At 38.7% G+C, this 14,678-nt stretch overlaps 2 protein-coding genes across 7 annotated transcripts in view; one reads left to right on the forward strand and one right to left on the reverse strand.

Annotated features, from left to right (window-relative positions):
• Positions 1–11,307, reverse strand: PUS7L (pseudouridine synthase 7 like). 2 transcript variants are annotated; one of them, XM_002194129.7, is made up of 8 exons: positions 10,170–11,307; positions 9,342–9,501; positions 8,224–8,419; positions 6,359–6,457; positions 4,807–4,888; positions 3,184–3,458; positions 1,482–1,535; positions 1–905 (listed from the first exon to the last, which is right to left on the reverse strand). In XM_002194129.7, the coding sequence occupies exons 1-8, from the start codon at positions 11,065–11,067 to the stop codon at positions 582–584; spliced, it is 2,088 nt and encodes a 695-aa protein (XP_002194165.5). In that variant the 5' UTR covers positions 11,068–11,307; the 3' UTR covers positions 1–581. The 2 variants fall into 2 exon arrangements, with proteins under 2 accessions (XP_002194165.5, XP_041567484.2); XM_041711550.2 differs by having other exon boundaries at positions 9,342–9,487; positions 10,170–10,333.
• IRAK4 (interleukin 1 receptor associated kinase 4) overlaps positions 10,915–14,678 on the forward strand; it is a 13,032-nt gene continuing 9,268 nt past the window's right edge. For 2 of the 5 annotated variants that reach the window (XM_030258443.4, XM_030258463.4), the window contains exons 1-5: positions 11,494–11,579; positions 11,801–11,970; positions 12,990–13,135; positions 13,457–13,654; positions 14,390–14,550. In XM_030258443.4, coding sequence (XP_030114303.4) covers positions 11,810–11,970; positions 12,990–13,135; positions 13,457–13,654; positions 14,390–14,550 — 666 coding nt within the window. In that variant the 5' untranslated portion in view covers positions 11,494–11,579; positions 11,801–11,809. The other 3 variants (XM_030258451.4, XM_030258461.4, XM_030258467.4) reach the window with 3 other exon arrangements.

Consider the following 14,678-nt stretch of genomic DNA (forward strand, 5'->3'; position numbering starts at 1 on the left):
TCATCAGTATTAACTTTATTTGGGGCATTTATAAATGTCTGATAAAGCAACTGACAACTTGTCACTGTTGACTCAGGACTTTAACACTAACTACCTGAACACAATGAAACACAATATATTTAGGAAACCTCAGTACAACTTTTCAGTTAGAAACCTCTAGGTTGTAAACTTGCAACATTATTGCTTGAATAGCATTTAGTATAAAACATTTTAAAAAACCAATTAAGTACAAGATACATTTGTTTGCTGCAAATACTTTCCAGGACTTGACTCTGCAAGCCAGATGCCTATGCAAACAGGCAATTCATGTTGGTTGCCCATGGTTTCTTTAAGTTCTGTTAGACCTTTCTGGTGTAAAGAGTTTTACACCAATGCATTCAATGCATTTAGAGTTTGGAATTATTTTGAAACATTCCAAAGGATTTTGATAATGGTTTTTTTCCTTATCTGGATGATGCTCAATCTACAAATTTCTCCTGTTCGTGACTTGAACTTCCCTTATGTTCTTGGCATTACATGTACATTAAATGTAGAATACCAACATTGTACAATATTCCTGCAATCTTTCCTTAAGTGGAATCTTAAAAATCACATTTCATTATTTCTCTCAGACAGACTGTTGCGTAACATGAAGGATCAAGGTCAAATGATATATGAAGAGAGACTTTTAAATCATTCAGATGGTTGTCGTCTATTTTGATCTCTTTTTCACTACTTTCCAAAAAATATGAGAGATTCTGAACATTTTTCAAAATGAGTCTGTAGCATCCAGGTATATTTAGCTGTAATGAAGACACTCTGAATTTGCACAACTCCAGCTCATCCTTAGAAAGTCTTTCATGGTACCACTGTCCAACCTTATTACTGGGATACTTGATACTGTGTCCCACCATCGGAAGAACCACCTTCAAAGAAAAAAACAAACATATCTGAGGTAATGCTCACCCATTCCCCTTTAAATAAATGTGATCATTTCAAATGTGTTTAAACCTTGTGTTTTGGGGCCTGAAATAGTAAACCAGCAGATTCTCTTGTGAAATGATTTTGCGCACGGCAGGTATATTGAATGTCAATAAAGCATAAAATATAATCAGCGTATCAGGAATCCAAAAACAAAGCAGTATACAGCAGTAAAGACATTCAGTTGCCATATATTCAGTTGCCATGCAAGACTTCACAGCTACACTATGAAACCTTCAGAAATTAGATTGTCAACTCCTTTTTAAAGTTTTTTTCCAGTAGACTGAAATCTTTCCTGAAGGCTTCAGGATAAATATTGCTATACTGTAAATGACACTGTACTTATTTCTACTACCAAATAAATTTGTTATGAGAGCAAAAATTAGTTTTCACATGTTTTCTTCAATGTGCATTCTGGCAGGGACAAAGACTGCACCAGTTAAATTGATCATATTATTTAAAATAAAACATTTTAATCAAATAAAAACATTAACAACTCAGAATTTTTCATACAGACTTACTTGGTATATAGAATATTTGTTAGCTGATTCTTCGGAAGCAGTGACTACATGAACCTGACAAGAGATTTAAGAATAGAAAAATACCAACCTTTTAAAAAGTATAAACATATGCTTTATTTTAGGAATTATGCACTGTACTCACAAACTTGCACAGAATATTAAGGTCATTTGGCTAATGCAGGGGCAATAAACTCAGATATGAAAAAATCTTAAGATATGCTTAATTTATATTAATCAGTTTACTAGTAGATGGCATTGCATGAAACACTTACTGATGCTAGCTACCACTATTATTCTTTGAGTCTGAAGTTAACAAAGTCAGTGCTATCTTGTGCTACATCAGCAAATACAAAAATACAAAAAACAATGTTTATATTAAGAAGGAATATATCTGTATAAAACTCCATAATTCAATACTGAATTTAATATATCTGCTTTTCATTTTATTTTATCTAATTGTTTCATTAACATTCACTCTCAAAAATACTAGTAAAGAAAAATCTCAATTGAAACGCAAGCTACTCCATAGGGACTGGAGGTAACCTTTCAAATGCTCTTGCCTTCAAATTTGTAAGAGGTTCACCCAAAAGCAATTAATTACATTGTGCCTCTGCACACATCTGTTTGTTCTCCAGTAAAACACTGCACAGTTTATGATTGATCTGATCAGAAGATAGAATCACTGAATAATCTAGGTTGGAAAAGGTTGAGTCCAGCTGCAAAACACTGCCAAATCCACCACTAAACCCACATCACATACCTCTAGGAATGGTGTCTCAACCCCTTCTCTGTGCAGCCTGTTCCAGTGTTTGATAACCCTTCTGGTGAAGAATATTTTCTAATACATAATCTATTTTTTTCTGATACAACTTGAGGCTATTTCCTCTTGTCCTACCACTTGCTACTTGGCAACTGTCTTCACAATAAGGTATGCTAACCCTAGAAGAAGAGAGCACTTCAGAATGGACTTCAGTATGTCAAAGCCTGGGACCAGACACTCTACTGCCAGATTCTACTCACTGGCTCTATGGCTCACTCTGCTCTATGGCTCCATGCACAGCTCCCAGACTGAGCTATGAGCAAACAGAAGCACTCCCTTGCCTTTTAGTATTTTAGCAAGAAGACCACTGCATTTTTTGAACAGCTGCTACCAGTTTAGACCCAGCACCAGGGAAATGGGGCTAAACATGTTTTGCCTCTGTAACTGCAACGAGATTATCAATTCAGCTTGAGGCTATCTTTCACCCTCGAATCACACTCAGCATTGTATTTAGGAAAGGCCTGATGTGGAGAGCAAGACTCAGATCTGCACTGACTGGTGATATGGGCACACCCAGAGTCCACTCTGAAGGTTTTCCCCAGTCAGATCCTAAGAAGAGCATTATATACCATGGAGACTAAATTTTCACTGTATCATTTCTGACTTTCTGCTCCTTCCTCTCACTTGAATAAAATGAACAGCCAAAACAGATTAAAGCTGCTAATTATATGTCTAGCTCGTAGGTCTATTTATGGTGAAACAAAAAAAAATTCCTACATTATGTTTTTTTAACTTTGTCACAAATATTAAATACTTTAACGAATGAACCAAAATAAAGGCATTACAGTATGTCTGCTTATGTATTCAAGTGCATTAAGTTATTTGGGGGTTTTTGTTGTTGTTGTTTTCTTTTTACAAGGACTACTTTACAAGAAGACTCACCTTGTCATTCAGGGAAATGCTTTCATCAATGTCTTCCAAGACAAGATCACCCTCAACCACTTTTGAGCCATAAGTCTTCAGCCTATATGATGCTGCTTCATTCCAAATTTTACTGCAATAAGCATGGACATAGAATATGCGCAAGGAGTGAGGAATGTTGAGCCATCCTTTGGTACAACCTTCATGATTTACACCATAGCGATTTAAAGCTCGTAGCAACATCTTCTCTCTTACTTTAAATTCTGGCAGCATCACAAGTGTGCCCTTTGCATCTTCTGATATAAACAAAAATAACCATGTCAGTAATCCCTGATTACTCAAGCATTACCTGACATTTAAAAAGATAAAATAATCAAATAGAGAAAAAAGGTGCCAGTCTAATGTCTCCAAGCTTTGATTATTTCCTTTCCTTCAATGTGTTGTGTTAGACAAATTCATCTTATATGCCTAGCAACACAGACCCATGAATCTTATTCTGTTTAATGCAGTATGAATTAAACTAGCTGTCATTCAGTTATTCAGCCTGGTCTGAACAGTATTTTTTTTAGAAACTGATTTTATCACTTCAAAGGGGTTTTTCTGGGCCAGGTAACTGGAAGTAAAAACCAAGCTATAAAAGAACATTAAATCTCTACTTCTCATCATTTCAGAAGATGTATTTCACAGCAGGTAAAAACCATGTCTTTATTTTAAAGACAAAAATTACATTGGCCTTAGGGAAGTCTGACTCTTAATCAAGACGAAAATGCATTTAATCAGATTTTTACTACATTATATAAATGCTATATATTTAAAATTGTATGGGGTGCTTTTTTTTTTTCATATTACAAGTGATTACCTGATTAAGCCTTTTGCACAGACTTCTACATCTGCTTTCAGGGTCCACATCAATTGGAAGTTCCATGCATCATACAGCCATGTACAGAATCAAATCATTTATCTTATATATCTTTGTCTTTTGAAGCTATATATCATAGCTGGTATGTCAATCTACAATGATAAGCAGGCTAATAGAGACGTGGAATATTTGACAAGAAAAATGTATTTGAAGTTGAGAGCAACTTCAAATTGTTGAGAAAATTCAGGTGGATGATAAAACCAATAAATATGGCAAACAGAGCGCTCTACTCAGCACACTCCTGCCTTTGACCTATTTTGTTGATTTTAGTTCAAGAAAGAAAGAAAGTAGATGTGAAATTAGAAAGTGCTGAGTATGAGTTGGGTGCCACATTCTTGTATACTTCCCTCATTAGGGAGAAGTTCATTATCCAAAAGCAGACAGATGGAAGGAGGCAGATGTCCCCTGATAAATCTTAGTCTTTTCCAGCATTATGATATACAGTGTTTGTTTCCATATATTCTGGCACTTGAAGTACATTCATTTTCCACTATTTTGCCCATTTAGGGCCTCATCATCATTTAATTTTGAAATGTGCAACTCTATTGAGTTGCACATATAAAAATTATAATGAAGCTCATTATAATGAAGTGTAAGTGGCATAACGCAGTAGGAAAATAAAACATATTTCCCTGTGCAGCAACACTTTATTACCTCACAATATTGACTCTGCATAGATACACTTTAAGTTTAACAATTAAAGTGGACAATTTAAGTGGACATACCAGTTTGAAGAAAGTATCTTTTTGCATTGTTTACAGGATCATCAGTATCTTCAGGTGTGAAAAATAATTTCACAGCTTTCACCTTAAAAGTACAAATTTTTTTCCAGTTAAATATGACTATTTGTCAGGTAATCATGTATCCAATTCTGTTTTAACATATTATGCAAGCTCTCAAAATTAAATAAAATTCAAATTCTCCCTTTCACAGAAGATCCTATGAACCACAGAACAATGTCTTGTGCCCCTTCTCAAGTTAAAAAGAGGTTATAGTCACCCAGAAAATGTAAAACAGTTTCAAAGCTTTGTGAGAAACCAGGTCACTTTTCTGGTCATTCAGTTCAAACTTCTCCACCTGAAATTGTCATCATTCTATCTTGAACACGAAGGTTCCTTGCTTCCATCCTGCATGCTTCATGCAAAATTTAGATTGAACACTTTCCACAGTCTCATACAGAGGGAAAACTTTGTTTTGTTTTGTTTTTTAATACTGATCTGTATTAGGTTAGATGACACTGTGACAAGGAAAACACTACAGTAATTGCTGCTACTTGCAATATTAGATGAGCTGCTCAATTTGCTAGCAATTCTACCAACCTGTGACACCTGGCTCTTGTCCTCCTCTGTATTGGACTGTGAAATCACATACTGGCACATTTTTTAATATAAACAGTAATTCCTACATATTTTAAATTAAGTTAACTAAGTTAAGACTAAGTATTTAAATCATTACTCCTCAGCGACCGGCACCTGGTTCAACTGCTATCTAATGTCAGATACATCAATAGCAACTTTCATGGGCTGCTCTCAAATACTGATTCTTGTATTTGAAAGATAAGCTTTCCTGATTTTTCTCAGAATCAAAACAAGATTAGAAGAAAAGGATATTCAAGAATTCTTTTGACTTTGTAGTGTCTGATTAGTCTTCTACCTACTTCTATAGTGCCAAACACTAAACCACATACACTGAAAAGTACATTACTCTTATCTTATTAATAAGATTATCTTATCTTATTTAATAAGCTCAGAACTGACAGTTTGGGAAAGTAGTCAAGGAATAACGGAAAGCAGAAATCTCTTCTATATAGCAGATAAATTACCACAGTATTGAAAAAGCAAATCCTTTCTTACAAACTTATGTGACATTTTTAAGAAGTAAACAGACCCCCAGCAGGATAAAGAAGCTACAGTTCAGAGTAATCAGGACCATGAATGAACACTGTATGAAGATTGCTTCTTTTCAGTGTTCAAACCCTGTACAGAATGCAGCCACTTTCCTGCCAAGTGGCATGATGACAATCCCAATCACAGACAGAACTATCACCCCAGAACTATTTAAAGCTTCACTTGCTGTTTAAAAAAGGTTTTAGTTTCAGTATGAGTATCTTCATGCTTATGCTGTTATTGAAACTGACCTAGCAATTGTTCAGCACACAGATGGGTTTATCTCAAAAATTAAATTGTCCACTGAGAAGGTCAACTCCAGTGCTAGATATTGCAACAGAAATATGAAATTCTCTTGACAGTAACGAGTCAAATTACAAAATGGAAATACCATTTTTTCATTCAGTAAAGCCAAGCCTATTTGATCTGTCTGAACAATTTGTCCTTGTCCAAATCGCTGAGGTCCGTAGTAATTCACAAAACCTTTTGTCTAGAATGAGAAAGAATAAATACATCACATGTGTGAAAGTACTAGGTATGATCAATAAGGCCTGGCAGACAGCACACACACATCTATATTTACATCCAAAATGTATAAAACCAGAATCAGAAGTTAAATGAAAAGCAAAGCTCATAATTCATTACGATATTTTGGCACTAAAAAGACATCTAAAAAGACTATCAAGTTCTCCCATTGTCTTCACATTATTAAAAAGATCCCATGTAAATGAAATAAAATTATTCCAACAGAGTCAATTATTATAATTACAACTATAGGTCAAGTCAAAGAAATTAAGCTTTTAAATGTGTCAGATTATGGAATCTCTACTCAAGCAAATGCAGCACAGCTAATGAACAGTAACCACTGAATGTTTTTCTTAAAAACACTAATCTTTTTCACATGAGATAATTTCTGTGGTTAGTGCAATATAAAGGTCAAAAGTGAACACTTCTGCTAATTGGGATTTTAAATCTGATGAGTTCTAGGTAACACACAAGAAGTAAAATCACAGTCATGTGACCCAAAGAGAACACCCTTTTCTAGAAAATAGTAATATTTTCTAGAAAATATCTATATAGAAAATAGAAAATATATATAGTAATCTTTTCTAGAAAATATTACTATTTTCTAGAAAATAGTTTGTCTTGTCTACATGGAGTAGACAAACACAAAGTACATATTTGTTTTGCAAATGGTTATTAGGTTCCAATTTTATAATCTTGCTTTGGACATCTATAGGTCTCATACATAATTTTGCCTTCACAGAAGATGAAAAATGCATATTTTGGATTAATACGTATCCTGTTTTGTCATTTATCTTCTGACTAGTAAGGTAAATCCAATAAAGCAAGACACACAATCACAGGAATTTGGCTTCATTTTCCAAACGGCAAAATAGAACAAGTTAGATGAAGCAAAGAAAGCATTATAGTAGCAGCTGAATGCTTTTCTCAACAATAAAATTTAATTTCGAAAGTACATGTAATGTATTTTGCTTTTGCACACTGAGTAGTTGTAATTCAAGACTTTATTCCTGGATTAATCTTCTTAAAGCAATTTATATTATAGTCATTGCTTCGAAAGATAGGGCCAGAGAATCAATACTGTAAAAAATATTTACAGTTTTTCCCTTCCATTATTTGCTCTTATTTTTCTTGGTGGTTTAAGAATGTTGCATGATCAGAGTTTCCTTCAGGAGCTAAGGAAAGCAGAATCAAAATCCACTGCATTTCAGGGGAGTCTTTCTCAGAGATAGACATTCCACATATGTTCATACCATGAAAGTTTTTCATCCAAACCAACCATGCATGTTCCTTGCATGACCAAAAAAGGCAACCAGCTGTGATTTGCACTGAGCATATGTGTGTATATACACGTACACATACACATTATATGGATGTACATTATTTCCTCCCTCATCTGCCACAGTGAGACCCATCACTTTGGCTGGCCTCAGCTCTGTGCAGCAATGGCTCTTATATCCATACTCATTTGTTACTGAATTCCCCTTTTCTTTTGCTGCACCACCCTGGGGCCTCCAGACTGAAACATGGAATCAATTCACTTGTAATCCCTTCTTGGAAGGCAATTTTACTCCTGACTCCCTAAGTAATGCAGGAAAGACATAAAACTGCAAAAAGCCCTAAATTTGGGAAATATTGCCATTATTGTGCTATTACAAGCATTTTCCTTAAAGGTACTTTTTATAACAGCAAAGAATTAAAACTCTGTTAATTATCATGAGTCTTTCTTACCTCAACACTTTCCACTGCTTCAGATATTCTCTCCTTCAAATCTGCAGAAGTGTCATGACTGTGGTGTTGGAGATCTCTCACAACTATGTCAAAGTGATTGCCCTTCAGCTGACCAAGTCTGAGGTGCTGGTATGCTGGACGGATGTTGTATATTTTCATACCCTTTTTTTCCATTTTGTTTCCAATTTCCTTCAACCTGAATAAGTAATTGGGAGAAATTATGAACCGTCCTCTACTAAAGCTATACAGCTTCTAATGAATGTCTTTTTCACCTTTGCACTGATACTAAAAATAGATAAAAATATAAAATGGGATGTAAAACAATTTTTATGAGAAAACGAAATCAAACACAGAGATAAAATTAAGTTATAATCCAGAAATACTTTTTAAAGTATTGTCATTTTTATGATCCTGACAGATGCTGGAATTAAGCAATTCATGGAATTTTCTCAGAGTAATTGCACTGAATTTTTTATTTTTTTAATTGAAAAACTAGTAATTTTTTTACTCTTACCTCCTCAAAACCTGTTTTTAAAGAGAAAGGAAAAGGTAATGTGCTCTAGCAGACCTCAAAACAAAATTGCTCTTTCTTCATCAGCCTTAACAAAAACAAATTCAGTGCACTGATTCTCTGGGTGTGCTCGCAGATGCTTGTAATTGGAAACACAGCTGACAGTTCAAATATTTACACTTTAAAATACCCACTCAATCTCTTTTTTCATACGTGTAAATAGGAGTCACTCAAATCAAAGGAAAATTTCAGCATAAGAGCTTGAATCCTAAGCAATATTTAATAACTTCATAAACTGTTTATTTATAAAAAAGATTTCTTTTGCTGTGAGGATGCATTTACCTATTTTTCTTCATCATAACACAAAGTTTTGCTAATTACCTCCTGGACAACTGGCCTTACAGTCCAGTTTGCAGTGGAAGATTTACCATTGAGTGCTAAGTTGTATATTCCCTAAAGCCACAAAAGATTAAAGCCATTTCCACTGTGCTCTATACAGACAAGGGGAAAACACATCAGAAAGGACATTTCAAGAGATTGTACTATTTTGATACTTATTAACGCCAAAAACTACATGTTAAACTGCTTGTACCCAGATTTTAAGTACCTCTCGGGAGTCACCTTCTTCACCACCATAGGCTGCAAAGTGATAGCCTTCTTATCTTTGATGCCAGTGTAACTGAAGTCTGAAGGAAGGACATCAAGTTCAACTGCCAACAAGCCAATTGCTTCTAGTGTTTCTAGGTTTTCTTTCTGAAGGGTGAAAGCTGAAACAATCATCTCAGAATTATTAGGAACTTGCCTTTATATTTCAGTGTTCTGCCATGACAGATGGGCAGGTTCTTCCCCTCAAACTGCAACAGCATGGAAACTGTAAAGAAACTGTCCTCCTACCCTACAAAACTAAATCAAATGGGACTTTTACAGCATAGAAGGAAAGAAATAAAAATCATACACAAAACTCAGACAAATCAAAAACCCTGATGCCTTTAAAAACTGTACCTCATAAAATGCAACACAATTCAACAGACATGCATGGACATATTGCAGGAAACATTCTCTGTATCAGAGAATGCAAGAATGAGATCATAAGTCAAATTTGACCTTACTAACTTGTTCAGTATCCAGACGCACCTCCTAAAACCCCACAATTACTTTCAAGGGAAAGCTATCACCCTGGGAATGCCACAGAGTTAGTTAGTGGCTACAGTCAAAAGAACTGTAACCGTTATCAGTGAGCAGTTTATGCCAAATGGCTGCAGTAACTTGATTCCTCCATTTCATTCTCCAGGGATACAACACCACTGCATTGATAATTATTTATTTCAACATCAACAATGAGTTGACAGGCCAATGTGTCATATAGAAATGATCCTGAGTATGGCTTTCTATAGAACACCATAATACCTGCCACCATCACTAAAAATGAATTTACCTGTATAAACATCTTGCTTATCCTGAAAACCACCAGCACACCTTTTCCTGGACGAACTTTTTTCTCGAAACCGTACTAATATTGACGTATTTGTCTGATCATTGACATCTGTCATGGTAAAAGATTTTGTTTCTAAGAGCTTTCCAAATTTCCTATTGATGAAGTGGTGAACTGTTTTTCTGTGCTCTTTGTTTCCATCAGGCTCAAAGGAAAATGTAGAATTTTCTAGCTTTGCATCTAAAAATTTAAAGAAATCACTTGTTTCCTTTTCAGTTACTAACTGACAAAGTTCTCTGTAATCAGGATTCCCTTTTACAATCATTTCATTGTCTTTCGTAACAGTGACTAGAAAGGGGTATTTCTGCCTAACAGCACTGTGTAAATCAGCTCGAATTTTCTTGTCCAGCCTAGGTCCCAGCGAGAACTCCCTGGCACCAGCATCCGCGTTGTTTTCCAAGCCCCACGCATCCTTCACATCGCAGGCAAATTTGTTGAGCAGTTCGCTCACGGACTTGCCGAGTAAGGTCTCCAACACAGGGGCTTCCCCGAGGCCGGGCTGCAGGTCGGGGTCTCCCTCCCGCTCATTTCTGCCAGGGGATGCAGCACAGCCGCCCCCCGCCCGGCCTGGGCCGCGCCCCGGGGGCCCGGGCGCGGCATCCCGGGGGCACCCGGGGGCACCCGGCCCGGGCGGCCCCGTCCGCCGCTTCTTGGGCTCCCGCGGACACGGGCGGCTCTGTGCCGGCGGCGCTTCGCTGCTCTCCTGGGGCAGCTCAGCTCGGGCGTCCCTGAGGAGGAGTTGGGGCACCTCGAGCTCTGTCACCACGAAGTCCCTCGGCGAGTTTTTGATGGTGCCGCGGAAGCCGGTGTGCTCGCTCAGGTAACTGAAGGAGGGCAGCATGGCTGCCCTGCTCCCCGCCAGGCCTGCCGCACCCGCAGCGGGCGGAGAGGGAAAAGGGAGAGGGCCAGAACAGCATCAACTGCTACGAAGAAGGCTGCTGGAAGGCGGGGAGGGTGGCTGGCTGGGGCAGGGACGGACGGACGGATGGATGGACGGATGCAGGGACCCGAGGCACGGACGGAGAGCAGCGGGAACCCCTCGCCCCGGAAGCCGCCGCCAGGGGGCGCCACCGCCTCCGCCGCCCCCTCCTCCCATCAAAGGGGCCCAAGGACGTCACCAAGTTCCCCAGGGCCGGGGGGAAGGACGACGAGCGAGCCCCCCCTCCTCGCGGCCGGACATGGGTCGTACCGGGGGCGGGGCCCCTTTCGGCCGCCTATGGGAGGGCCAGGTGGGAGAGCGCTTCCGCTGTGTCCTCCCCGCGCCGGTGACGTCAGCGGCACCGGGGCTGGGCCCCGCCCCCTTAAAGGGGAAGCTGTGCAGGCGAAAGGGAAGCGGTGCGCCGGGAAGGCCCGGTACGGATCGTGGGGGCCGCGGGCAGGAAGCGACGTTGAGGCGTGAGGGGACTCGGGCGGCCCCGGCAGCGGGGTGCGGGGGGCACTCGCAGCCGGGTATGGTGGGCGGGAGCTGCACCGCCGGGGGCGGCTGCCGCAGCCGTCGGGCTGGGGGCGGCTGCGGCGCCTCGCTGGGTGGGCGCTGCCCTCCGGGCGGCGCGGGTAACGCTGTGTCCTACCAGGAGCGGAGCATGGGCGAGCCCGTGACGGATTCCACGCATGTCCGCTGCCTGAGCTACGGGCTCGTGAGGCGGCTGGCAGACTTCATCGACCCGCAGGAAGGGTGGAAGAAACTTGCGGTGGATATAACCAACCCGTCCGGTGAAAGCAGATACAGCCAAGTGCACATAAGGTCCTACATTAAAGTCTCGTAACGTAAACTCGTGCATTACTCATTCAACACATGCCTTGTTAATCCCGCTTTCCATCCCATTCCTGTAAGTTGCTGCACTTCGTGTGCTGGTGGACAGTCTTGCAGTCCCGTTTCCTTAGGGAACGTAAGGTAATTACTCCTAATTGTACTGCAGCTCAGGTTTTAAGCAAGCTTCAGAAAATTGACTTAAGAAATTAGTATTAATTAGAACTACAGACACAGGTATTTTTAGCAATACAGCACGGGCTGCATAACTTTCTGTGCCCTAAAGACTAGGATTGATGTTACAGTGCCCAAGAGATAGCTGTACTGTAACTCCTAATTCACTGTTCCCAAGAAAATGCTCAATAAACGTGGGGAGCCTGAGGCCTAAAACTGACAAGTTTACTTGAGGAGTAATGCTTTCAATATTTTATGAGCACCTCATTGCTTGAAGGGCTTGTTGAATCCTTGTTGAAGCTGTTTCAAAGACTATGTGATTTTTAGATGCTGTATATATATCATCTTGGGTTTCCAGTCTTTTCTAGTAATGGTAGTATTAAATCTTTGTTTTTCTTTCAATAATAGTATTAAATCAGTCAGAATACTGGATCTCATTTTCTTTTTAATGCCCATCTCAAAATATTCAAGATGGGGTGTGAATGCTAAATGAATGTAAAACAATTATTTTTCCATTTGATCTGTCTCTGGGTCTCTGGCTGACAGTCTCTTCTTTGTTTGTCCAAGATGCCAATATATTATGGATCCTAGACAAACAGCTGAAACCATGTATATGTGTATTTCCCATCATTTTTCTCATATTTTGCATGCTTTTACACTGATTTTAAATATGTTTAGGTTTTTTTGGCTGTGTCTTCAGAAGATTTTGCAGTGCATTCAGATTTTGTTTTCAATTTGGGTGGTTTTTTTTTTTGTCATTTGCCTTCAATCTCTTTCCCTTCATGCTTCTTGAGGTATTTTTTTCTTTTTTTCATATTGGTCTTAACTTATCTTTTAAGGAGATTTGAGGCATTTGTACAAATGGGAAAGAGCCCCACGTGTGAATTGCTTTATGACTGGGGAACCACAAACTGTACAGTTGCTGATCTTGTGGATCTGCTGATTAGGAATCAGTTCCTAGCACCAGCAAGCCTTTTGCTTCCAGGTAACTGTCACTCTTGTACATTTTGTACTATGTTCTCAGTTTTCTAAGATGTTAGGGAACTTCACACTAACTTGAAAATCAGAAAGGATTGCGTTAAAACCTAACCAAATGTGAATATATTTTCCCCTTTCTATCATTATAATAATAGTTTAAGTAAGAGTTTCAAGCTCCAATAAGAGTGCTTGAATTTACACATGGTGGCAGAATATAACCTGGTGATACATACGTGTCTCCTAGTTTTCAAAAATACTGACATTAGCATTACTTCGTTTTTCTCTGGTTCCTAATGTAGTTAACGTTTTTTCTAAATTCCCTTTTCAGAAGCTGTAAGGATGCCACAAGAAGTTACATTACCTCTTTCTTCACAGGAAACCTTGCCTATACATGAGAAACAACTACCTGTACAGGAAAAAAAAGTGGCATCTGTAAAGCCTGTTTTAGCTCAGAGTACTGAGAAGCATCATTCAGGTTCTTCCTACTCAAGTGAAGAAAACAGCAGCTCACAGTCCAGTAACACAGGTAGACATTTACTTTGGTAGAATTCAGTGCTGGTTTTTTGCTGATCTGTCCTTCAACCCATGTAAATAAATCATAGGGTGCATGAGAGTGATGACTCTATTCTATCATGGTGCATCTGTGGAAAACAGCATCTTGCATCTTGCCCAATAAATCACCTACTTTGAGGGAAAATGTAACTGTTCATTAAATTGCAATTTCTTTTTTGCCACACATAATCCTGTTGTGCTTTTCCAGTTCTTATTTTATAGACTGTCCAGCATCTCATGCGTTAAAACTAGCTTTTGTGTGTCAGAAATGACTAAGAATTCTAGAGAAAAGTTGACTAAAGAAGGCATTTTAGGAAAGTGTGGTTGGTCTCTTCTTCCTAAAGGTTCACTTTTGGGTTGCTGCCAGGAACATGATGTAACCTTGGTGTATTTTTTGTATATAAGGCAGTGGGACTCTCTCTGTGATATGCTACACATTTAATTTCTATTACCTGTATTACAAATATGAACCAAAATACAATCAAGTGTGTGCTACAGTGTTAGTTGTGAAGAAAATGATGCATAGGTAATTATATATGTTTATTTGCCTTCCTTTTGTATGTCTGGAATCTTCATCACAGAGTGGAAGTAGGGCTCCACTGTGTCAGGTTTTGTGTGGTAGCAAGTTTTTGTTTTAAGAGAAGCGAAACAGAAAACCTTGTTCCTTAAGTGAAAACGTAGTTCTATGCTAAATGTCAATGTCTTTCAGATTTCCAGAATTTTTTGTTTCATGACTTGGAAAGCATTACAAATAATTTTGATGCGCGACCAGAATCAGCTGGAGGTAATAAACTGGGAGAAGGTGGATTTGGCATTGTGTTCAAAGGCTACATCAATGGCAAAAACGTGGCTGTCAAGAAGCTCATTGCTGTGAGTTGTCCTGGGAATTTTTCATTTTAATTACTGTGTATTTTATATAATAGATTTGTTTATCTTGTTTATTGTGAAAAGTGTTGAATGATACATTTCAAAAAGTGGTGTCACCATGTTGCACATTA

This window comes from Taeniopygia guttata, chromosome 1A (assembly GCF_048771995.1).
Source record: "Taeniopygia guttata chromosome 1A, bTaeGut7.mat, whole genome shotgun sequence".
NCBI lineage: Eukaryota > Metazoa > Chordata > Aves > Passeriformes > Estrildidae > Taeniopygia > Taeniopygia guttata.

Bases quoted from the DNA above. Each gene is read 5' to 3' on its own strand.
- PUS7L (XM_002194129.7), bottom strand. From the start codon at position 11,067: ATGCTGCCCTCCTTCAGTTACCTGAGCGAGCACACCGGCTTCCGCGGC. The intron at 8,420-9,341 runs GTACTTAAAATC...TTACTTATTCAG, and splicing joins AAGAAGGTGACTCCCGAGAG to GTTGAAGGAAATTGGAAACA. The intron at 906-1,481 runs GTAAGTCTGTAT...TTTTCTTTGAAG, and splicing joins ACAAATATTCTATATACCAA to GTGGTTCTTCCGATGGTGGG.